We start from the raw sequence: 24,801 nt of genomic DNA on the forward strand, positions 1-24,801 counted from the left end.
GAGTTATTACTTACTAAAACCTATATATTCCATTTCTGCTGCCCCAGACCCAGAGCCGCAGCCCCCTCAGCTGCATTCCTCAGCACCTATGATGACTATCGTCTGTGTTCTGCACCTCTCCGACCCGGTGTCTCTCTTCCTTCCCTGGCATGGCTATCTTTCTTCCTACCCCTACCTCAGTCCCTTGCCTAGAAATTCTAAAGTCAGGCCTCCGTCTCCCTGTCCAGCCATTGGCTGCCGGCAACTTTATTTACCAATCAAAACCAACTGGAGGCAGGATCCCTCAGCATCCTACATGTGGACATTTGAATTTGCATGCTATTTGAGGGGCAAAATTAACATAATACAAACAGCATTAGACCAAATCTGCAACAATGGGTGATCTTCACCTTCGACTTCACTGGACTTAAAAACACCTAGAGCACATGCCACACTGCTGAATATGTCAATGAGGGTTTTTCCTAGAGAACAGATTTTCTCTGAGAACAGGAGAGCCACCCCAAATGTGGGAAGCATTACACCATTAGCTAGGAGTTCATCCCTCTGCTTCCCAGATGCAGGCTCTTGTTCCCATAGCCTGACTTTTTTTTTTTTATTTTTAAAAAAATTGGATATTTTATTTATTTACACTTCAAATGGTATCCCCTTTCCCAGTTTCCCCCTAACCCATCCCCCTCACCCTGCTTCTATGAGGGTGCTCCCCCACATGGCCACCCACCCACTCCCTCCTGCCTCACCAACCTAGCATTCCTCTACACTGGAGTATCAAGCCTTCACAGGACCAAAGGCTTCCCCTCCCATTGATGCCAGATAAGGCCCCTTCAGCCACTTCAGTCCTTCCCCTAACTCCTCCATTGGGGTCCCTGTCATCAGTCCTATATTTGGCTTCCAGCATCTGCATCTGTATTGGTCAGGACCCAGCAGAGTCTCTCAGGAGACATCTGTGTCAGGCTCCTCTCCGCAAGCACTTCTTGGCACCAGCCATAGTGTCTGGGTTTGGTGTCTGCATATGTGATGGATCCTCAGATGCGGCAGTCTCTGGATGGCCTTTCCTTCAGTCTCTGCTCCACTCTTGGTCCCTGTATTTCCTTTAGACAGGAGCAATTCTAGGTTAGAATTTTGGAGATGGGTGGGTGGGCCCAGAGCTTAGAATACCCACAATACAACTGACAGACAACATGAAGCTCAAGAGGAAGGAAGACCAAAGAGTAGATGTTTCAGTCCTACTTAGAAGGGGGAACAAAAAGATCAAGGGAATAGAGGGTGGGAGGGACTTTGGGAGGAAGGGGTGGGAGGAAGAGGGGCAGAATCAGGTGTGGGAGGAGATGGGGGAGATGTGCAGAGGGTCAGGACAATGAACAGAGGGGTGTGGCAGTGGGGATGGGGAACTGGGTCCAAGATACCAGGAAAGCTAGAGGCTCCCAGGACCCCCTGGGGATGATATTGACTGAAATACCTCACAAAGGGGAGGGAGAACCTGTTGAGACCATATTCAGGGCCCCATTGCCTGACTTTAAACAGTCAAATCTAAACCCCTTCTTTCTTCCTTATGATCTGGTTGTCAGGTATTTGGAAATAGCCAGGAGAAATCTAAAAACTACAGGATGAAAACTGTTGCACAATTTGTCTGCCAACTGTTTCTCTGGCCCCCTGCAGACACAGCTGTCTTAATGGTTGTGCCTACCCATGGGCCCCTTGCCCTGGCTTGAGGCTATGCTGGGCAGCAAGGGTTAAGCCAAGGTGAGTCAGCAGGGAGCTGGGGGCGGGGCAGCATGAGGCAGGGGGATGCAAGCCAAACTCACAGAAGTTGAGCTCACATTTAACCACACAGGGTTTTTTTTGTGTGAGCGTACAGCTTGCTACCCGAGAGTCAGAAAGACTCAAATTTCACACAACATTGGCTTTTTGTGAATCTTGTGTACTTGTTTGTTTCTTACCTTGTAACCGTAATGGGGGTGGCTCTTGGCTATTCCCCTAGAATGAGAAATGCATATCCACTCTCTCATTTTCCTTGTGTTTGTGTGCACCCCCACTCCCATACTGGCCACATACATGCTAGGCAAGTGCTCTAGCACCAAGATTATTTTCTCAATAACACAGTCCTACTCCCGATACATCTGTGTGCCTCTGCTCAATTCTTTGGGGACCTAGAACCCAGAACCCCAATATCATATGATAGTTGAATCACATGACGCAAAGAATACTGAATACCCTCTTGAATGCTGACGCAAAGAAGTCCTGCTTCACAGCTAAGGAGGTTTCCGTCCTTGGCAGTCTACATTCCAAGATTCTTCTTCAGACTCTTTATAGTCAAGTGCACCTAATTCTCTTCAGGGGGGTCTTCGTTTAGTCAGCCTTTAGTAAAAGCAAAAGTTATAAAATGTATAAAGAAATAATCACCGTTAATTTTATGAGGCAGAGACACTTGAAGCTGCAGGAAGTTGTCTTGTCTTGCTTTGTTTTAAGACAGGATCTCACTATGTAGCTCTAGCTGCCCTGGAACTTTCAACTCACAGAGATCCTCCTGACTCTGCCTCTGGGGTGCTGGGATTAAAGACCTCATCCATGTAGCCAGCTCCAAGCCAGCCAGCGTGACAAAGTAAGCGCCAAAACCAAATACACAGAAACGTAAAATAAAATAGAATATATCTAATCTTTCAAAACTTATCCCAAAAGAAAGCCATCCCTTGGCGATGAAATAAACTCTACTGAAGCAATTTTAAAATCACGTTCACTTTCTATGACTTTTTTATTGTTATTATTATTTGCGACAAGTTGTTCGAGCTGGGGAAAAATTACAAACAGTTCTTAATCACTATGGCTCTTGGGACTTGCAGAGTGAAAACATGCAATTCACAGAACGACCTCCCCAGTGGCTGCGAAGGTGTTACCAGTAAGCAAATTAGCCTGTGGTCTTCTGCCCTGCTGTGCCTCTGGCCCTGACAAATGTGTGAGGGGACTGAGAATGGCCAACACTTTAACAGGACATACGGGTGTCCAGAGAGCTGGGCCTGGGCTGGTACCTTTGCCCTGTGTTGCTGTCACGCTGCAGCTCTTTCTTGTTTTCTACATCCGCGTGGGTCCTAATTCTCAGTCTTGAGGGGATTTCTTTCTAGAGTTACTAGAGCAGCTCATTTTGCTGGAACAGCGAATCAAGTGCATAGCATAAAAGCAGGATCTGCCTTCCTTTACGAATGACCTAGGCTCCTTCTCCAACGCAGCCTACATTCTAAAGTTCTTATCACGGTCACCTAGAGTCTCCGACCCTCCTGAGAGAGTCCCTGCTGATGGTCAGGGACAACCACTAACTAATTGCATATGAATATTGAATGTTGGTTATGCCTTTAAAGTAAATGCAGTGCATGACTCTAAATTTTGTTGTTTTTTTTGTTTGTTTGTTTGTGTAGCTTCTATGTCTCTCTCTTTCTGGGAATTTTGATAGCCGTGGAGTTACTGTAGCTTGCATGGTGTGTGTGTGTGTGTGTGTGTGTGTGTGTGTGTGTGTGTGTGTGTGTCCTCTAATGGCTGACTTCTCCATGGCCTTTCTAAGCAGCAGGCGGTGACTTAGAAGACCTCAGGCTTTAGCAGTGACCTTCTTATTGTCATAGCTGATGCCACCAATGCCCTCCAGTATGTTCATCGGCAGGGGAAACACAATGGTGGAATTCTTCTCCGTGGCCACGGTGGTCAAGGTCTGCAGGTACCGCAGCTGGAGGGCGATGGGGGACTCAGCCAGCACCATGGAAGCCGACTTCAGAGACTTAGAAGCGTTCATTTCTCCCTCAGCTGCGAGGACCTAGAATGAGAGAAACAAGAGTTGACAACTGCACGGTATCTGCAGCTTTCTCGTTCTGAGCCCGTGTTCCCAACTTGTCGCCTGTGTTTATCCCTGCTCATTTTCTTAGCAAAGACAAGGTTTTCACATCCCAGAGGATTTGAAAAAGTTCTAAATGTTTCACAAAGCGAGTGAGCTGTGTTGTCTGTAGCTGGGGTTTTTGGTTTTTGGTTTGTTTGTTTTATCTATTTGAGGGACTGCCTCCATTAAATTGCCAAGTCTGTAGGTTTTTGTTTTTTTTTTATTAATGATTGACATGGGAGGGGCCAGGCCTCTGTGGGCAGTGCTATCACTGGGCAGATGTCCTGGTTGTATAAGGAAGCAACCTGAGCCAGCCATGAGGAGGGAGCCAGTAAGCAGCGCTCCTCCGTGGCCTCGGGTTGGTTCTGGTTGTGGTCTTTATCACGCCCACAGAAAAGTAGACTAGGACACTAGGGATAAATATTTTGCAAATTATTAGTCATCGAATTTGATTTTCAAACAGATAAATGCAGTGTCATTTGAACAGACGAAGACTTGACCACCTAACCTGGGAATGGACTTGAGGCCCTTTGGGGTTTCATTGTCTATTTATATTCATTTTTGGAGGAATCCAAAATTCAGATTCTCCTTGAACTGTTTTATGTTGTTGTTGTTTTTACAAGATGACGTGTTTTATTTGGTTAAATATTATTATTATTATTATTATTATTATTATTATTATTATTATTATTATTATTATCAGTGTGTGGACTGCAGGCACATCACGGAACATTCGTACCATGGATTACAGGGCTCCATCCCAGGTGTTCAGGTTTGTATGGCAAATGCTCTTCCCTGTTGAGCCATCCCTCTGACTCTCATTTCATTCTGTTGCTGAGCTAATCTCATTCTAATGATGCCAGAATCGATTCTATTCTCTCCGACTTTGATCATAGCAGTAATGAGCCCCAGCCCAGTAACCCTCCCTGGGACCCTGTCTACTGACTGTTCTTATAAATTCTGAGATAACTTAAGAGGAACTCTGGCTGGGGCTCAACTGACCCATCTGGGAGCTTTCTGTGGGCCCCAGGAGTCCCTACCCAGCAGCTGCTGGTACTCAGTAGACAGAGAAGCTAGGACTAAGGAATGAGCAGAGAGAAAGCTTCCTTAGCCATAGGGGGATTCCTGTGAGTAATGCCTGGAGAGTTCCAGTCTCTTGCACTTCGGTCAATCTACACAGAAACAAAGGGGACGGCAGATTCTAGGACATGCAGGGCCAAACTGAGTTTCACATGTTCGAATCCCAACCTGCCTTGTATTTACTCATTCATTTAAATTCGGTAACAGTTACCACACTCAAATAACAATGCTTAAGACGTAAGCACCAAGTTGGCTATTTCTGAAATGTCAGTTTGTAATGATGGTGGCTCCCAGATGGCTCTGGGTTCTGCTTCACGGGAATTTAAAGTGCTTTCTTTAGTCAAACTCTCCAGAAGACCTGCTGTGTGGCCACAGTTCATCAGAGTTGCTGATGACTCCAGGCACAGCAAACAGAGTTTTGACCTACTATCAAGCTTCCTCGGGGTACATAAACCGCTCACTACCTTTTAGGGAATTTCTCCGAAAAGAGAAGTCTGTAAACGGAATCTCTTTTGGAATAGTAATTGGGATTCTATTCTTCCCTCAGATCCACTCTTGTTCCCCTCCATGCTAAGAGCATTTCTTACCTTGGCTCTGGCTTCCCGGGTAGCCTCAGCCTCAGCCGCCATGGACCTCTGCAGCTGCACCGGAATCCGGACATCTTTGATTTCCACCCGGGCCACTCGGATTCCCCATAGCTCAGTGGCATCATCAAGCAAGGTCTATTTCCAGAAGAAAAGGCGTTGATCATCAGAAGATACTTGACCCAAGTGTCTGGTACATTTGGGGAGGCTGTCTTTTCTAAGCTCATAGGTCAAATTGGGAATTGAGTATCCTGAAGGTTTCATGTACAAACCTGGAGCTGAGGGAACAGCTCCATTGGCAGAGAACTTGCCTAACAAGCAGAAAGCCCTGGGTTTGATTCCAGGAATTACATAAGCTAAGTAGAGTGGTGCATGCCTGCGGTCCCAGCACTTGGGAGGCAGAGGCAGGAGAATCTTAAGTTCAAGGCCTTCCTCAGTGAAATGGGGGAATTCAAGGCCCACCTGGGATACATGAGACTGGGTCTAAAGCGAAAGCTTTCACACGCAAAATCTTGATATAACACCGATTGGTCAACTGAAAGAGTCCACCCTATAACCTCCCTAAGAAATCATATGATCTCCTTACAGACCTCACCAAGTGTTCCAGACGTCAGTGCACAGGCTTCTCAGACAGACCTGGGCCGTACAATTAGCAGCTGTGAATCAGTGCATCAGCTTGATAACCCTCGATAAGCTTGATAATAAGTCTCAAGTTTCCTCACCTAGGCTTCCTGTCAGCGTTGGAGGTAACACGCATAATGACCTTGTGGTCATTACTGACTTTTTCCCCCAAAATCTTTGTCTTGCTTTCTTAAGCCTCTGCCTCAGAGCAGTAAGATACTAACATTTTAAAGCAAGCGATGTCTTAGAACATATTTTAAATACATTTTAAAAGTCTGTCCTGTATGCAGACTTTAAACTGTGGAAGACGTGTCACGAGTCACCCCAGAGACAAGCAAGGATGACAAAGTCTTAAGAGGAGGAGGAGCTGAGAACTCAGCCACCAATCAGCCAGTGGTCTCGCTCCTCCTGGCTGTGCTGACTCCCGGAGCCGGCGAGCCTGCCTACGATGCTTGAGGTCTGCCTCTGGAGTGCTGTCCAATTATCAGGGCTCTTACTGATGTCCTTAGGCAGAGCTGATGGGTGCTTGGCCATCCTACCTTACAGACTGCAAGGGAAGCCATGAAGGATTCAGGTTGAATTTCCTTCTAAGTTACAGAGAGGAGGCTCAGAATCACACAAAGTCATGGATGTAAGAAAATACAAAAAAACGCTATTTACGAACTAGAATATGACACGGATGAGGTCAGATTTGTTACACATTCAATGGTTATTTTTAGGGGTGATTACTGACACTGGCTACAGTGTGAGGTTTAAATTGTCCAAATATCTCCCAGTTTCATTATCTCAAATGAACTTTCCTGTTTTACTCCACTGAAATGTAGGGGTCCGGGGACTGCCTGATACTGGTTGTACTTCTTTTAGGGTAATTTACTCTGAAAATAAATATGGCTTGTAACCTCTTTTAAAAAGGTTAAGTGTACAGCGTTTGTTCCTAATTTCTAACTTAAAGATAAAAGATAAGAGGAACGATTCTCACAGCTCCTTTCTCCAGGAAAACATTTAATGTTTTGCCTACACGTATGTCTATATACCACATGTGTGCCCTGTACCCAAGGAGACCAGGACAAGGCATCAGATCCTCTGAAACTGCAGTTACAGATGGGTGTGAACCACCATCTGGGTGCTGGAAGTCAAACCCAAGTCTCCTGCAAGAGCAGCAAGCACTCTTAACGGCTGACTGATCTCTCTAGCCCTACGCAAATCTTTAAATCTAGCCTTTGTGATGACAGACAGATGGTATTACTAGAGGAAAGGAAACCCATCTTGAGAGTGCAGCTCTGCCCGTGCCGGGGAGTCTCTGCTCTGCAGTACTGATAGTGGCTGTCAGTGACCTGGGGTGGGGGAATTCAAGATGTGGGCTCCGAGTACTGACGTCTTTACCTGGATGCTATGTGCGATCTCTTCTCGCCCAGACAAGATCTGGGACAAGGTCTGTGTCCCTAAGACATTTCTCAGAGTGGTCTGAGCCAGCAGAAACGTGGCCTGGTGAACATCATTGACGTTGGCCACGGCTGAGACGGCGCTGTAGATTCTGTAATAGACGACTCCATCCACTTGGGTGGTCACAGAGTCTCTTGTGAGGATCTGCAGAGCATAGGCAGGGTGGAATCGTGCTGTATTACATTGTGAGACCTAGAGGCAGCCAACCCCAGAATCTTCCTCACAGAAGGACATCATTAATGGCAACTCAGACTAGCAGTTGCCAAACATGTCCCATTTTCAAAATAATAACAACTCAGGGCTAAAGACTGCACAGGTCTTGTCCCTACCTACCCCTGTTGCTTCAACTTAGAGCAGTGCTTCTCAACCGCTCTGATTCTGTGATCCTGTAATGTAGTTCCTCATGTTTTTTGGTGACCCCCATCATAAAACTGTCTCATTGCTATTTCATAGCTGTAACTTTGCTATTGTTATGACTCGTAATGTAAATATCTGATATGAAGGATATATGATATGTGACTCCCTGGGGGGTCATAACCCACATGCTCAGAACCATTTGACTCAGGGAATTCTTACATCCCACAGGCATAAAGCCCTACTCTCTTCTCCTTCCAGACAGACAGACAGAAATAGAAGTTGTATCCTGTTGTCTACTTGGCACATAGTTCTCATTAAAAGAAGAAGCAATGCTTCTTAGGAGACATAGAGGGCACCAGAGACCATGTTCTATTCTCAAGCAATTCACGCTAACAGAGGTTCTGAATCAGGCATTCTGAACTGTATGATGTTCCCTCTCTGTCTCTGTCTGTCTCTCTGTCTCTGTCTGTCTCTCCCTGTCTCCCTGGGATCAGAGCCTGAACACTGAAAACTGTCCATTGTAGACCCACAAAGCCTCTGATGTCTGGGATGGGCTGGCTCACATCTGAAGCTGGTCCCCCGTGCCTCCTGATAGCCCAAGGAGACTGATAGGTACCTAGCCCTTGACTGGCTTCCTGCCTTCTTACCACGCTGGCCATCCCCAGTCCTCCATCTTTCCTGCATTTTCTTTTCTTTCTAGATGCCTTTGGTTATAATAGGGCAGCATGCTAGTCAACATCGCTTCCTCTTCCCTGGCGCTCAGTTACTGGCTTGGGTCACGATTCACACTCTTTCAAGAATTAGATGAAGTTCAGAGTCAGGTGGGTCTCACGTAGCCTCTGTACTTTTCAGACACTCGGTTTGTTCCAACACACACAGACACCAGTATGGACCACAGAAATAAAGATAAGTCATGCAGCTAAAGGTCCCTCTGAGAAGGCTGTGGAGAGGCTCTCCAGCCTCTGCCCTCCGGCAGGTTCCCCTCAGCTTCCCTGCCTCACCCCTCCTGTCTCTGTCCAGCTTCCCCTCTAGTGCTCTGCCTTTCAGTCCTTCCCTTCCAACCCGTTCCCATTTGGAGAAACAAAGCCATCTGAAGCAATTCGCATAGGCCCTGGGGTTGGGGTGGGAATTAAGTCATCCTTCCTCTGGTAGGCTAAAATGACGCCTATGACATAGTGAACCTGGGCAGTTTTATGTTTGGTAACCCTTGTTTATATTCCATACCTCTTGTGGAGGAATGTTGCAGGTAACCGTTCGAAGATCCACTTTGACAAACACATCAATGCAAGGCAGGACCAGGATCAAACCTTTAAAAGTAAAAATATATGTATATATTTAAAGTTCGACCTATTCAAGAGTGACAGGGCGGTCTTCTAGATGTGCTGAGCACCGTTTTGTAATGCCGCGGACGTTTCTCAGATCTTCACTGGGAACACATCAACTCTGGTGAAGGTGACTTCCTCTGATGAGTCATAATTAAAACAAGGGAACTACTTAGGGATTAAGGGCCTTTGGCAAAACACTAAGGTCCCTGATGTACATGTCTTAATTTTTTTTTTATTCTTAGGTTATCTATTTCAACTTAAACATTTATTTCGAGGTTAATTTAAAGGGGGTATTTAGGAAATTGTTTTCCTAATGGTAAAAAGTCATTTGGCTTTGACTAGAAGCGATTGGCAACAGTCTCCACACCGTCAACAACACTGAGGGACTACTGCCTTGCAGTCTTCACCCAGTCTCGGGTACTCAGGAAGGAGCCTGAGGTAGGAGATGACAGGTTCGACATGCCTGGATTACACAGGGAGTCCAAACCCTGCTTGGAGACTTAGAGTTTTCTAAAAAAAAAAAAAAAAAAAATTCATGCTTGGTGTAGCTCAGCAGTAGAGGACTGGGCACTCAGCTATCACAGTCTTCCAGGGGCTCTGATTCCCTGCAAACAGCACACCACGGAACAGAGAACATCTCCAGAGCTGTGTTCAAGTGCGATGGGTTACTTCTGATTTCGAGCAGTAAGTACAGTGCTTAGAGCGGGTCAGGGTAAGGCAATGTAAGAAATCCCATCTGAGAGCACTGTGAGTCTTCATCTACCCTGGAGATGCGTGTTCTTTATGAGGACCACAGCCACGAGGCACGTCGGCAAGATAAGGATACAGAGCTGTTTCCATCAATCAGGAAATCTTTGTTACTGTGTTGGTTTTCCCAGGCAGAAATCTGCAATTGTCTGAGTGAGGAGCTATCAGGAGGGGCTGAGAACACTGTGCTTTGTCCTCTAAAGTTTCCTGAGTCCTCTGGTAAGAATACCCATCCTAACTCTTGCGTGTGTGTGTGTGTGTGTGTGTGTGTGTGTGTGTGTGTGTGTGTGTCAGCTAATTTCAAGGTCCCCATCCTAACCCCCGCGCGCGTGTGTGTGTGTGTGTGTGTGTGTGTGTGTGTTTTGTGTGTGTGTGTTTTCAATAGTGCCTAGGGCCATGCCAGGCGTCCTCAAGTGCCGGATATGGCTGCTCCTCTCATTAACACTTCTATTACTAAAGGATAATTTGCTATTTGCAGAAGTGTTAGCAATTTGGCTTGTTTCCCTCTGGTCCTCATGATGTTCTGAGGTAACCCGTTAGCCCCAGGGACATGCATGATGGGGTTTATTATCTTGGGATTTTTAGCAGAGAAATCTTTTGGGAGAATTCATTTAAGAGGGATATGTACTCCTCTGGAGTTCTCCAAGTGGTAGCGACTCTGTGTCTGTCCCTGCCCCTGCTCCAGTTTTACTTTAACTTATAATCTTGGACCCATCATACTGGAGGGAAAGGGAGAGCTTGGTTATTTATTAGTAGTCTCTAGCACTGATGTGTTAGTAAAAGTTATATATATATATATATATTGGCCCTTTTAAAATATAATAAAATCTAGCTTCTTTTTTTTTCTTTTCTTTTTTTCGGAGCTGGGGACCAAACCCAGGGCCTTGCACTTGCTAGGCAAGTGCTCTACCGCTGAGCTAAATCCCCAACCCCTAAAATCTAGCTTCCTGAATAGCCCTTGGGAGTAGTTTAATGATCCACAGGGGCCATTCACTTGCTTCCTGGTTCCCTGGACCTGGCTTGTCACCGCCCTGGAAATAAATGACATTCAGTCAATATGACCCATTTGTTGGACTACTCAGGGTGTGAGCTATAAAGCAGGTTCATATTTCAGAATGCTCAAACTCATGGTCTCTCCCACTAATATGCTGTATGGAGTAGCATCTGTCCACCTCCTAAAACATAAGGTCTCCTGCTTTCTATGTTTTCTCTCGGACCCTCAATAGATGCCCCTGGTGGTGGTGGTGATGGTGGTGGAGGTGGAGGTTGTGGTGGTGGTGGTGGTGGTGGTGCCCATAGTCTCTGCCGTACCTGGTCCCTTGGCTTTATCGGCTTGGATGCGTCCCAGTCTGAAGACAACTGCGCGCTCATACTCCTTAATGATCTGAGAGAGTAAGGGAGAACCTTTAGTCTTAATATCTGTCAGTTTGCGGGAAGACGCCCATTGATTTCCCAGGGCATTACCTTCAAGCACATCCATATTGAGACCGGGAAGGTAATGAGGATCAACAGGAAGGAAAGGAAAAACAGAATCCAGCCGCATACACCAAGCCGGCTTTTGTTGGTGCCTGGGAAGTGACAGAGAAGCAAGCTTGTAATCTGAGTGATTCTTAGCAAAGCTCCCAGGCAGCGTCCATGAGGAGGCAGTGTGTCCCGACATAGCCCAAGCCTGGCAGGACTGCAGAGCAGACCTAAATCCATCCACACCGGAAGTCTAGTGGCACACTGACGTAGAGCCCCGCCCCCTCTACTTAGAAGTTAGATCGATCTGCCCCTTCCAAGAAGCCACTCAGCGATCATCAGCGATAATCACATTATGTGTTCATATGACTAGCATGATTCATCATTATCCAAACACGGAAAGAACATGTCTTGGAACACGATTGTAAACCACTCCTTTCAGAACCATCAGGTTCTTGGGGCCCTTGGATTCTCCACATGAAGTTCAAAACAAGCCCTGAGATAGGTCAGGAGGTGCTGTTATCCCTAGAGAGGAGGGTGGTGTGCATGTGGGAGAACATCTTAGAGCCCTTGGGTGTGTTTCTATGCAAAGTCTCTCAAGTACGGACTCCAGGGCTTTACACAGACAATTCCAAAAGAGGCTCCCTGAGTCTCTCTTCCCTGTCAGTAAGATGCGGATAGAAGTTACTTACCTTGGAAGATCCAATGAAAACCTAATGATACTATATTTCTATGGTCCTGACCCACACATCAATGTGTGTGTGTGTGTGTGTGTGTGTGTGTGTGTGTGTGTGTGTGTGTGCTTGTGTGTGTATGTGTGTGTGTTTGTCTGTCTGTGTATCTATATGTGTATGCATATGTGTCTGTTGTGTGTCTATGTATGTATGATTGAACATATGTATATGTATCTGTATGTGTGTGTATATCTGTATGTGTGTATGCATTTGTATGTGTGTATTTGTATCTCTCTCTCTGTATGTGTGTATGTGAGTGTGTGTGTCTGTGTGTGTGTCTACATGTCTGTGTGTCTGTGTATGTATATCTGTGCATCTGTATGTGTGTATATTTGTGTCTATATATTTCTCTGTCTCTCTCTTTCTCTCTGTCTCTCTCTCCCGTGTGTGTGTGTATGTGTGTGTTTGTGTGTATTTGTGTATATGTGTATATACTCTATTATTCCCATTTACAAATAGATAGGAAGCTACCTTCATTTTCATCCCCAAATATCTTATGATGGATTCACATCTTCCACCTGAACATTAGAACTAATTGTATTTGCTAGAAACCATCACCCTGGCAACCCCAGCCATTCCGTTACCCATCATCTCTGTCTCTTCCCTGTCCATCTACCGAGGTCACCCTGGTACCTTCCACTGGTACATTGGAACCTGAGATACTATATATATAATAAATCCCTGGTATTGTGTGTTAGGATAAAGAAATTTATAATCTAATCAGTAGCCAATGTTCCTGAAGGAATGTAAACCAACCCCTCTCCAGTAGCACATCTGCCTCCTTCCGCATAGCCTGAGCTCATGCTCCAGATTATTTCAGACTTGATGGGAGAAATTATCTTAATTTTAGAGATATATTTATTATTAAGACCCTTTATTCTTCTTTCTTTTCTTTCTTTCTTTTTCTTTCCTTTTTAAAAATTATTCACTTATGCATTTATGCACGTATGCATTCATTCATTCATTTTGACAGGGACTCTTTATGAAGGTCTAGCTGTTCTGGAACTTTCTATGTAGACCAGGCTGGACTCAAATTCACGGAGATCCAACTGCCTCTGCCTCCCAAGTGTTGGAATTGAAGGTATTTGCCACTATGCCCAGCTGAAAGCGTTTGATTAGTAGAGTTTTAGTGAGTATTCTACACAGGGTCTAAATAACCTAAGCTCACATTCTGAACACAACTGTCTTGCCCGCCTATTCTAAACCTAAAAGTTCTGAAATACCAGCCTCTGAAGGCATGGAACTGCTCTGAGACGACTCTGAGGTTTCTGTGCAGGATAAAAAGACACTCTGGGTCTGGAGAAATGACCCAGGGGACACCAAGCCTGGTGACCTGAGTTTGATTCTTGGGACACACGTGGCAGAAAGACAGAGCTAACTCTTGTAAGTTGCCCTCTGACCTCCATGTCTGTACTGTGGCATGTGAATGCGTCCACGTAATGTAATACGGGTTTTAAATAAAATATTAAACATTGGGTGCTGGTATGCTCAAAGAATCATTACTATGTCTCAGTTGTTAGTGGTTTTTAGTGTTAATACCACCTGTACATGAATTCCTACTGGAAAAACTCAAAGCTTAGGACTTAAGTTCCCCCTAAATACCTCCTTCTCAGTTCCACATTCATCTAGAGAAGAAAAATAATAGTCATCAATTTGTGTTTGTCTTCACAGGAAAGTTCCTGGGTATTTACATATATGTGTGTGTCACTAGAGGTGACAATCTGTTCTCCCATGGGCCTTAGGGTGGGCAGCTTCCTTATGCTGACCATTGCAAAGAGTGTTTGCTCTCCTGTTTGCCTCGGAGCTCAAGGAATTCTCACTTTATACATAGTCTGTCCATTGTCCCTTTGAATTTTTAGTCTCCTAAACTAAATATTTAAGTCTTATCCTAAATGTCATTTTATACCATGTTTTAATTTTTTAAAAACATTACATAAAAACTGGAGATCCAAATAAAGGCCTAAGAGCCAATTAGTTCTAAAATGGAAAATTCAAGGCTTGGCCTACCCACTCAAAAGAAGAGCATAGAAAGCCGTTAGCAGAGCTAACCCATGGGCAGACAGGATGTAAGCAGAGCTGAAAAGGCAGGCTTTGGGTCGGGTGGCCACATATTCTAACTAAGACAGCTGTACACCAAAGCCAGGGACACCACAAAGGTCACTTGATCTGTTCCCACATGAGCTCTGCTGAAAGATTACAACAGCAGAAGTCGGGAGTCGGTAAGACAGTGTATGTAAAGGAATTAGAGCCCCACTGGGGAGGCGGTAAAATCATGACAGTTATCCAGAGGTGCGTGTGTGTGTGTGTGTGTGTGTGTGTGTGTGTGTGTGGTGTGCATGCATGTGCCTGTACATGCTCTTGGCAGAGCTGAGGTTGATATTTGGTGTCTATTATTCTGCCCCTGTTTTTGGAGACAGGATTTCTCACTGAATCTAGAGCTAGCCATTTCAGTAACACTGACTGGAGAGTATCTCTGCTCCCCAGAGACCCTGCAGTCTCTGCCTCCTTCCCATCAGCATTGCGATTAGGATTATAGGCACGTGCAAGGGTCCTGTGCATCCAGACTCATGGGCTTGCACAGCAAGCATTTTACCTATTGTGCCATTGTCCCAGACTCTAACTTTTGGAAGATAGATAGATGATAGATAGATAGATAGATAGATAGATAGATAGATAGATAGATAGATAGATAGACAGACAAACAGAAAGGGGAGGAAGGAGAGAGAGAAAGAGGAGAAAGAATAGAAGGTAAAGAAGATGAAGAAGAAGCAGGAGGGAAAGGTAGAAGAGTAGGAGGAGGAGAGGAAGAAGAGAAGAGAGAAGAAGATGATGATGTTGAAAAGAAGAAAAAGAAGATGAAGATGAGAAGAAGATGAAGAGGAGAAGAAGAGGAGGGGGAGGGGGAGAAGGAGGAGGAGGAAGAGGAAGAAGAAGAAGAAGAAGAAGAAGAAGAAGAAGAAGAAGAAGAAGAAGAAGAAGAAGAAGAAGAAGAAGAAGAGGAAGATAGTTTAGAACTGCCCATTTAGGCAACGTTGCTCGTGCTGATAGCCCCAGCATGTGTGCAGCTGAGCCAGGTCAGTGAGTTGAAGTCCATTCTAGGCGACACAGCAACACCTGATCTCAACAATAACAGCAGCAGAGCCTTCTAAAGCAGAGTTAGTTGGGATGAACACAGGGAGTGGCCCTTCTTATAGACTCCTCCCTCCAGAGCCCTGGCTCCACTGTTAATGAAAAGACCCTGATGCAGCAGTGGCACTCAGCAGACCAGGCTTGGCACCCAAGCTCCTGACCATCAGAAGTTGAGTTTTCCATACTCTCTACAGTTTTGGGGACTTAAATGTGGGTCCGTGGAAAGCCCTCCATAGGTGTGCCTTTGCACAGATCTGTGTGCCTCACTCCCACTTGCATCCCCTGTGTTCCTATCTCAGTGCTTGGCTCAAGCAGCATCTTCTCTTCTAGAAAGGTCTTCCTGTAACCACCATCACCACCACCCTTGTGTACTCTAGAGCTCGCTGTGAATTTTAGCTGCATCCCGTGCCTTCTCTGTAAAGGCTTGGTGCTTTGAAAGGCGGTATTCTGTTCCAAGCTCACCCCTGGCTCACCGTAGAAGCCAATGGGTGAGTGAGGGTCCACTCTGACCCACTTTGAAGTCTCAGAATGACTCTGCACCCCAGGTTAGACCTATGGGCCTGTTGGAAGTTCTTGTCGGAAATAATGATCCAGCAGAAGAGCTTCTCTTCTGTCTCTCATGAGGCTTAATTAACCCAAGAACCTGAAGCCAATGCATCTTCTCCTTTGTGTTCCTGCCCTTCTGTATGTCACCTCCACATAATTATGAGAAAATAAGGAGAAAATGTGTCTCCAAGTCACTTTCCCCTGTCCCCCATGGACTCTATCCATTGAGCTGCATTCCCCAGCCCGCATGCATACACTTTAATAAGGTTAATAAAAGTATGTGAGAATCATTATAGAGTATTAAGAGGAAAAATGGCATGGCGTAAAACTATTAGGCTAATGGGATACCAATTAGTACTAATGAGTGCATAAAAAGAATTCTGGAAGAAAATGAAAATACCCGTTTCTGAGTTGTGAAAATATAGTGGTCCTTAATTTTTAAAAATATTTTGATGCTTTTTATTGTTTTTCAAAAAAGGTTTATTTTTATTTTATGCATATGGGTGTTTATGTGCACCATGTGCATGCTGTGTTTTAGGAGGCCAGAAGAGGGCGCCAAAGACCCTGGCGCTGGAGTCACAGATGGTGGTGAACCTGGATGCTGAGCATCAAATTTAAGCGCAGCCAGTGCCCCCTCCCAACAGTTGATCCATCTCTCTGGTCCATGATTCTGTCTTCTTAATTTTACATATATTTATGTTTTTATAAAGAAAATTTTAAATAAAATTCACCACTAACAAATGCTCTTCCTCCTCTGTTTATCCCTCCCTTTCTCCTTTGCTTCCTATGCTGTTAAGACACAGTGTGTAAAATGGAAATCTGGTAGTTTCTAGGCTCTTTCTGTAGAAAAACACAGCCTTCAGGCACCATATATAAAACTCAGCATAAAACCCTAGGGTAACACTACTTTTTGGCAGCTATAATTCATCTTTCCTGCCTCCCTTTCCTCCAAAGAAGGCAAAGAGCTTTCACCAAAGGACAATTTTAAGCATATTATAAGTTTGCCAAAAGGAGGAAGGCAGGCACTCAACATGGCTTCAACCTGATGACTTCGCCCCTGGGAATTGGTTTGGATGCAGCTTCCCAAGCCCAGACATACCTGGAGTACCAAGATTTCATGGGTGTGGGTGATGGCACAGGGGAGCCCGCGGCTCTTACAAACTTCCCCAACAAGATGCCAGTGCTGCTCCTGAGAGGAACACCTGAGGTTTGGATGTCGGATTCCAGTTATCCTTAGGTCTTCAGTGAAACAGAGGGAGGCGGGACAGGGTGTCGACAGTGAGCGATCAGTGGTGTGCCGGGGAGTGTTTGGCCACGGGGTTTCTGGGTGTGGGAAGCTCTGGTTTGTAGCTCTGCCACAGTGTAAATGTCACCCCATCATTAGGGGACTCCAACCTACCCTTGAGAATCATGGGCTGGAACTACAGAGGCACATACATAGCTTTCAAAAGAGAACTAGCGGCTTGGGTGGGAGTGCTGGCAAAGACTCGGCTATTCAATTCCCTCGCCATTGCGACTGAGTGCACATCTCTGAATTGCGGGAAAGACTAGGCAACACTATCTCCTGACCACATTGGGGTTGGAGAAGCAGAAACTCGGTCTCTAAGTCTCAGAGGAAGAACCACAGTGCATTTTACATACATTTTGAAAAGCACAGGAAACACAAGCCCAATCCTGTTTCTTCTGTAAGAGTACAAGCTTATCGTTTGATTAAAAGATCCAGATTACAAAAACTAATGGCCACCCTGAGACCCTCTGATGAGGACCCTTTGATGAGGTGGGTCCAGTTGAGCCCTCTGCTCAGGACCTGTCTCACCCTGTTACCCAGAAACCAAAATTCTCAAAAGGTGAGGCCCAGCACAGCACACAGCCATGATATGAACACTGAAGAGGCTGAAGCAGGAGGATGGCTAACTTGAGGTAAGTGTTAAGTCCTTCTCTCCCTACCAAAAGCTGCATAGGCTGATCAATTGATTAGCAATTTTTAATTGTGAAGAGTTTCTGAGTCCAAATGCATAAGTGCAGAGGCAAAATTAAATTGGGTTCTCTTCATATCCCTCAATATCCATTCATAGCCAATCTCTGTGTCTGTCCCAATATTGATGTGAAATCAGGTCAAACCTTTCAGATTGAGTCCATTTAACAGATTGATACATCTCACATCCACTATACTGCAAACTGCCTGCCTGATGTCCCCACCAACGTACTTAGAAAATGTCTTGATTTAGGAATTTCGTTTTTCACTATAACTGTAAAAAACTTCTTTACAAAACCATTCCATAAAACCCTTCCCACTTAGGACAGCTCGAATCCATGTTCACTCAGATTTGGCTCCAAAAATAAACTGTCAAGGTCTAGCCTTGGCTTGGAGAGGGCTTCTGGGGAAGGGGTGTCTGGGAGCAGCAAAACAAATGACTCAAAGTCAAATCATGGCTTGAGACTAGAGGCCTCTACTCTTCTGGAGACGGCTTTCCTGCCTGCTCCCTCTCTGTTCGGTCTGCATTCTTTCTCTCTGATCTGCTCTCTCTGGAGATTTTCAGACAGCTCTCTCTCTCTCTCTAGGTTCTGCTTGAGACTGTTCTCCAAGCAGTTCTCTCTTACTATTCTAAAAAGTTCTCTGGATAGCGCATATCCTGCAGATCTTAAGCCTAGTCTTTTATTTTACATATCAATCCAGTCATTTACTCCAGGTTTCCTTTTGATTATCCTAAGAATCTGCAACCCGTGACCCCAGCCCCTTAATTCTTTGGAGACAGCAAGCACACATTTTCTCTTAGCACTGCATAAGATCCGCCTGCCTCTGTTAAGCAGAGGATAAACTGGCAGGGTGGGACCCGTCCTGAAATCACCATTTCTGCCACATCTGGGCCTTGTTCTGTCCCAGGCCAACCCGGAACTCAGGAATCTGTCTGCCCTTGTAAGCATAAACAAAAAAACTTAGTCTCACCATTCCCTAATCTCTATTACCTCCCTTAGTATTTTTCTAACAAGTTGGCTCACGGCGCAGCTGCTTTTGTTCCTTTAGAATCATGAAGCCCTCATGTAATTCATATTGCATCCTTATTTTATTGAGAAATTATAGACTTTGAACTCATGTTTTTAGGGTTCTTTTCTACAGCCTTAAGGGCTATACTGAGGATTCCATCATTCACCCTTTGCTTCCCTGACTCCTGCTGTCTCTGATCATCTGATCATCATGCATTATAATGTTAACAGGACACTTTTCACACACACACACACACACACACACACACTCTACCACTGGGCTAAATCCCCCACCCACACTTGAAATATATATATATATATATATATGTTTATGCCCACAGCAGCCATGGACATTTGCGGAGTCCCATGCCTGCTGACTCTGCCCAGGGGCAGGAACTGTGTTATTCTGTCCCCACCAAGGCTGGCAATAAATTATCTCTTAGTCATTTTGAGATGAGAGTTGAGTTTTTCATTAACAATACTGAGACCTTGACTCTTAAAAAATAAAATACTAAAAGAAAGAAAAGAGCATGGTGGTTGCAAACCTGCAATCCCGACGCTTAGGGGGTGAAGGGAAGAAGTTCAGTGGCAGCCTGCATTACAAGGAGTTTTCAAACGGTGTTCAAAGCTTGCAGGCTCTCAGTACTACTATGCCTACCTCTGGAGAAAAAGACTGTTTTCCAGTTTGGGCAAATGTCTATTTTCTTTCCTAAATTAGTAATACCAGATTCTTTCTCAGCTTCCAACTTGAAATAAGGTTTTGGCAGCTGAAGGTTAAGGGCACAGACAAACCCACTCACAGCACCACCATCACTTTAACAAGTCCCAAAACGCTCCAAGACCCAGATTTTATACTTGCAAACTTCCCTCAGACTTACCAGGACTGAGGAGGTAACAAGAATCAAACACTTTCCACTTCATCCCGGTCGGCTAAGTCTGACTTTCTCAACTTCCCTCCATTTATCTGAAATTATGTAGCTTAAGCTGACTTTTCTCTTTATCACAGCGTCACCAAGTACACAGGAAGAGGAGGAAAGTCAGCCTCCATCATACCTTGGCTATGTAAAGCGAGGTAATCGATGCAAAGATAAACACCAGCCTCTTTGGTGCCAACAGGAGTGCTGGAGAACAAGTTACAGATCGCCGTTCAAAAATCAAATAAACGCGGTAGAAACGGTGAATGTGAAACAAGGGGTTCTAAATAGAACTGGAGCTTCCCTCCCCCCTCAACCTCTCTCTTTGTGACAGGGTCTTGCTACGTAGCCCAGGCAAGCCTTGAACTCACAGCAGTTCTGCCTCAGCCTTCAGAGCGCTGGATTACTGGCATACCCGGTTCAGTAGGCACACCTGCGGTCATGTCCCAGCTCTCCGGCACGCCAGTCCTTCTCTGATTAATGTGTGGATGGAATTCAGAGAGGAAGAAGGAACCTACCCACTAAATTGTTCTTCTCCAGTTTCTCGGGTGAATCCATCTCATTCTTGAGACGTTTGTCAAATCTCGCAGATGGTCCTGGGTCGGGATTCAAGCCCAGCAGCAGACACCAGCTCGGTGGTGTGTGGAGAGCAAGAGAGGCTCCCTCTCCTTGGCATATACCCTGAGGAGTAGTAACCCTGGTGCAAGGAGCCTAGAAACATAAACAAAGCACCTTCCCTGACTTCACACTGTCTTTGTTCAAAGGCGAAAGGCAAAAGAAAAGAGCCTTCTGCCAGAGGCTGCTTCCTGTAAGATATGCCACATGGATCCTGTATTGTTAACTTACTATAAAGCATTGCTAGGCTCCTGTGTAACTCGTATGTATCTCCTCACGTGTTATAATACAACAAAGCAACCTCATTCATCCACCCACCACAGTAAGGAACCTCTCAAATGCAGTTCTAATCGTGTCATACCCTTAAGATAACCCAACTACTAATTGACAACAGTTGAGACTAACGTCATAGGTGTCCCAGGCAAAGTTTGAAAGTACAGGGATGGGGGGAGGGTCAGTTCTTCCCTTATCTGACACCCCCCTCCCACCGTGTATCAGTCCCTCTAAGGCTTTTAGTTACTTGTCTTTAGAGAGAATCTCATTCTAACCCAGGTGGCTTTGGACTTCCAGGGATCCTCCTGCTTCAGTACCTCCCTCCCTCCCCCTCAGTGCTAAAATTTCAGGCTCCGGGCACTGCCATCTCTCTTTAAAGCTTCATGCAACCTCTTGGCTTGGGAGCTTTGTGCTTACAAATGGAAACACAATGCCTGACTCGTGTCTGTGTTTCGTTCTAGACTCGCCAGGTTTAGCCCCCAACCTGTTTCCTTTAAGTAATCTGCTACTACGCACAGTCACGCCCGCTCCTTCCCGTATCTTCTCTCACAGCTTTTGTACCATCCCAGTGCTGTGCCTGGGAGTGGCTGGGACAGAGCCCACACTGACTGTAGAACTTTCAATATCACAGGTTCCTTTAAAGAATGGCATGCCAAAAGATGCCCCAACATATAACAAGGACACATGCTCCACGATGTTCATAGCAGCCTTATTTATAATAGTCAGAAGCTGGAAAGAACCCAGATGCCCTACAACAGAGGAATGGATACAGAAAATGTGGTACATATACACAATGGAATATTACTCAGCTATCAAAAACAATGACTTTATGAAATTCATAGGCAAATGGATGGAACTGGAAAATATCATCCTGAGTGAGATAACCTAATCACAGAAAAACACACGTGGTATGCACTCATTGATAAGTGGCTATTAGCCCAAATGCTGGAATTATCCTAGATGTACAGAACACATGAAAATCAAGAAGGATGATCAAACTGCAAATGCTTCACTCCTTCTTTAAAAGGGGATCAAGAATACCCCTTGGCAGGGAATAGGGAGGCAAAGATTTAAACAGACACAGAAGGAACACCCATTCAGAGCCTGCCCCACATGTGGCCCATACATATACAGTCACCAAACTAGATAAGATGGATGAAGCAAAGAAGTGCAGGCGGACAAGAACCAGATGTAGATTTCTCCTGAGAGACACAGCCAGAATATGGCAAATACATAGGCGAATGCCAGCCCCAAACCACTGAACTGAGAATGGGACCCCCGTTGAAGGAATCAGAGAAAGAACTGGAAGAGCTTGAAGGGGCTCGAGACCCCATATGAACAACAATGCCAACCAACCAGAGCTTCCAGGGACTAAGCCACTACCCAAAGGCTATGCATGGACTGACCCTGGACTCTGACCTCATAGGTAGCAATGAATATCCTAGTAAGAGCACCAAAAGAAGAGGAAGCCCTTTGTCCTGCCAAGACTGAACCCCCAGTGAATGTGATTGTTGGGGGTAGGGCAATGGGGGAGGATGGGGAGGGGAACACCCATACAGAAGGGGAGGGTGAGGGGTTGGGGGATGTTGGCCCAGAAACCGGAAAGGGAATAACAATCAAAATGTAAATAAGAAATACCCAAGTTAATAAAGATGAAAAAAAAGAGAAAAAAGAAAAAGAAACAGCATGCTGGCCCCTGCCTGACACTGGATTTCCATGTGGAGAGGAAATAGACTATTCCTACCACACCAAGGGTCTGGAGCACCTCAGGCCAGAGAGGATGTCCACCAGGTGTCTGTCCACTGAATAAGTAATGGGACGGTGGCAGACAAGCACTTCGTGAGATGCAGAGCCCCAGCTTCCTGGCTGTGCTGGTCAATCAGGATTTATTTATCTATTTGCTTGTTTATTTATTTATTTTTGTCTACCAGACACAGCTAGGGTCATCTGGGAACAAGGAACATCAGAAAGAGAAAAATGCCCGTCCAGTTGTCCTGTAGGTGAGGTCTGGGGAGGCATTTTCTTGATTAATGGATGATTGCTCTGCTGTTGGGGGGGGGTGTCCAGCCCACTGTGGTGGGTGCTACTCCAGGGCAGGCGGGCCTGGTTGTATCAGAAAGAAGGGTGAGCAAGCCAGTAAGCAGTATTCCTCTGTGCTCCTTCAGCTTCTGCTGAGAGTTTCTGCCCTGACTTTCCTCACATAGTCTGTGAGCTGGGTGCTGAAATTAACCCTTTCCTCCCAAGTTGCTTACAGCCATGGTGTTTAACAAAGTGATAGGAAGCTAACTGAGGACATGGCCCAGGATTCCCCTTTGTCCCCCACTCCTAGAACCTACTGCCACAGTAAATGTATCCTAACGCCGGAATCCCCCTCTCACACCAATAGTCCAAATATTGCTTCCATCTGTGAAAGAGCATGGAGCAGGACAAACCTACAGCTCTTCGTTCTTTTGCACTCTCTCTACCTTTTCTTTTCCCACCCGTTCTTTTTGTTTTCATCCTAGTAGAGACATCTTTGAACGTTTCCCACACCTTGGTTAATTTTACGAAAGTTATGTGTCTCCTCTGCCAAACTCGGCCATGGCTCTCATATGAATAAATGTGGAATTTTAGAATTCAGGGAAAATGACTGGGTCCAGAAAGCCAGATTCCAGCAGAAACACAAGCAAGCCCACACAGGGCAGTACCTGCCTGGCCGACACCACCTTCCTTTATTCTACTGATCTGTGAGGAAGCCATGCCAGATACACAGGGGCCGAGAAAGCAGTTTGGAGCCCACACTGCCAGCATAGAAGAAACTCTTGCTTGCTCACGTATTAGCCACGTGACCTAGTATTTGACCTCTATCTATGGGATGGATGCAATAGAATTTACCAAGTTACCCGAGTGAGTGTCATTTAGAGACTGTGTTTAAGCGGAGTCTTGTTTGAAGACCTTAAGTGATGGCTGTCCTCCCCTGGGGTGGGAGCCGAGTCCCATATTTGCGATCTAATTATCTTCTCTCTAAATGGGGACTGTTGGATTCATTCAATGTCTCCCTTTTCTTTTGTTTTCAAGTGAGCCCAAGAATGGCTCATTACAAGAACACTTTGATCAGGTCTCTTCTCTCCATCACCCATGCTGACCCTGGCTTCCTCTACCTTTGAAAACTGAAGAGCCAAGTCTGTTGGTGCAAGCCCGTAACCCCAGCATTCAGGAGGCAAATGCATTGCCACAAATCGGGGCTCTACCACCGAAGTTCCAGATCAGCTCGGGATACATATTGAAAATCCCATGGAAAAACAAAACAAACAAGCAAAAAACTGGAAAGAAAGAAAAACCCTAAAGCCCAGGCCACGAGTCCCCTGGGTTCCCCGGCTCTGTGCTGCTGGTGCGTAGATTCCGTTTCTCCTTACTCTTTGCTCTGTCGTCTGGCCATCCGTGAGGAACATTTAATGCAAATGCAGTAGGGAAGCTTCCTGTTTGCACCAATCCTCATGCCCAAGCCAGCATGGACCACCCCTTCCCTTTGCCCCTCGGAGGTCGTGCCCCAGAGGCTGTAGCTTGGCTTATTTCCTAATACATTTTCCCCACAAATGCCATTTATGTTGTAGCTGCCACTCAAGGAAGTGCAAGATTCAAAACAAAAACAGTAATTGTTCCCAGAGGCTGCTAGAAAGAGCCTCGTGGGAACTCGCTGTGCGTCCCCTTGGAAGATGACTAAACAGCTGTTTTTCTTCTTTCTGCAAAATGTTCCAAATATCTCCACCTAGAAAGCAATGGTGGCTGAAGTCATAAACACCAAGTCCCTATAGAGGGGTCTGGGGAACAGGATGGGAGCCCATTTCTCTGGGTATAGAGGAAACACAGATAAGCCAGGAGCAATGGACTACGGACAGCATTCTCCTGTCACAGTGGAGGAGCGCGGGGGATGATGGGGATTTTGCTGTTTGGATGCTTTTACTTAATCAGTCTTTGCACTTGCTGAAGTTTTACCCTGAGGCCAGCTTTTAAATACTCAGACTCCGCTCTGAGCCTGGAGGTTTACAGCAAACACGTCCAACTTTTATGCTTTCTTTTTCCCACGCGACACCTTTGGAAGGACTAAACCTCTAACTAGAGACTGTTCCTTCTAGCGGTGAATCTCTCAGA

The 24,801-nt window shown here is 45.6% G+C and overlaps 1 protein-coding gene across 1 annotated transcript; it reads right to left on the minus strand.

The window, feature by feature from the left end:
• Positions 1-3,573: 3,573 nt before the first annotated feature.
• Positions 3,574-20,379, minus strand: Stoml3 (stomatin like 3). Its single transcript, XM_032896749.1, has 7 exons — positions 20,301-20,379; positions 11,478-11,581; positions 11,325-11,397; positions 9,166-9,248; positions 7,525-7,728; positions 5,524-5,658; positions 3,574-3,796 (listed from the first exon to the last, which is right to left on the minus strand). Exons 1-7 carry the CDS (start codon positions 20,338-20,340, stop codon positions 3,575-3,577), a joined length of 861 nt encoding a protein of 286 aa, XP_032752640.1. The 5' UTR covers positions 20,341-20,379; the 3' UTR covers position 3,574.
• Between the last annotated feature and the right edge of the window lie 4,422 nt (positions 20,380-24,801).

This window comes from Rattus rattus, chromosome 3 (assembly GCF_011064425.1).
Source record: "Rattus rattus isolate New Zealand chromosome 3, Rrattus_CSIRO_v1, whole genome shotgun sequence".
Classification (NCBI taxonomy): domain Eukaryota; kingdom Metazoa; phylum Chordata; class Mammalia; order Rodentia; family Muridae; genus Rattus; species Rattus rattus.

Excerpts from the sequence above, each read along its gene's own strand:
- Stoml3 (XM_032896749.1), bottom strand. The coding sequence starts at position 20,340 with ATGGATTCACCCGAGAAACTGGAGAAGAACAATTTAGTGG. Across the intron at positions 11,582-20,300 it reads GGAGAAGAACAATTTAGTGG|GCACCAACAAAAGCCGGCTT; the intron begins GTAGGTTCCTTC and ends GTCACTTCCCAG. Across the intron at positions 7,729-9,165 it reads GCAACATTCCTCCACAAGAG|ATCCTCACAAGAGACTCTGT; the intron begins GTATGGAATATA and ends TATGCTCTGCAG.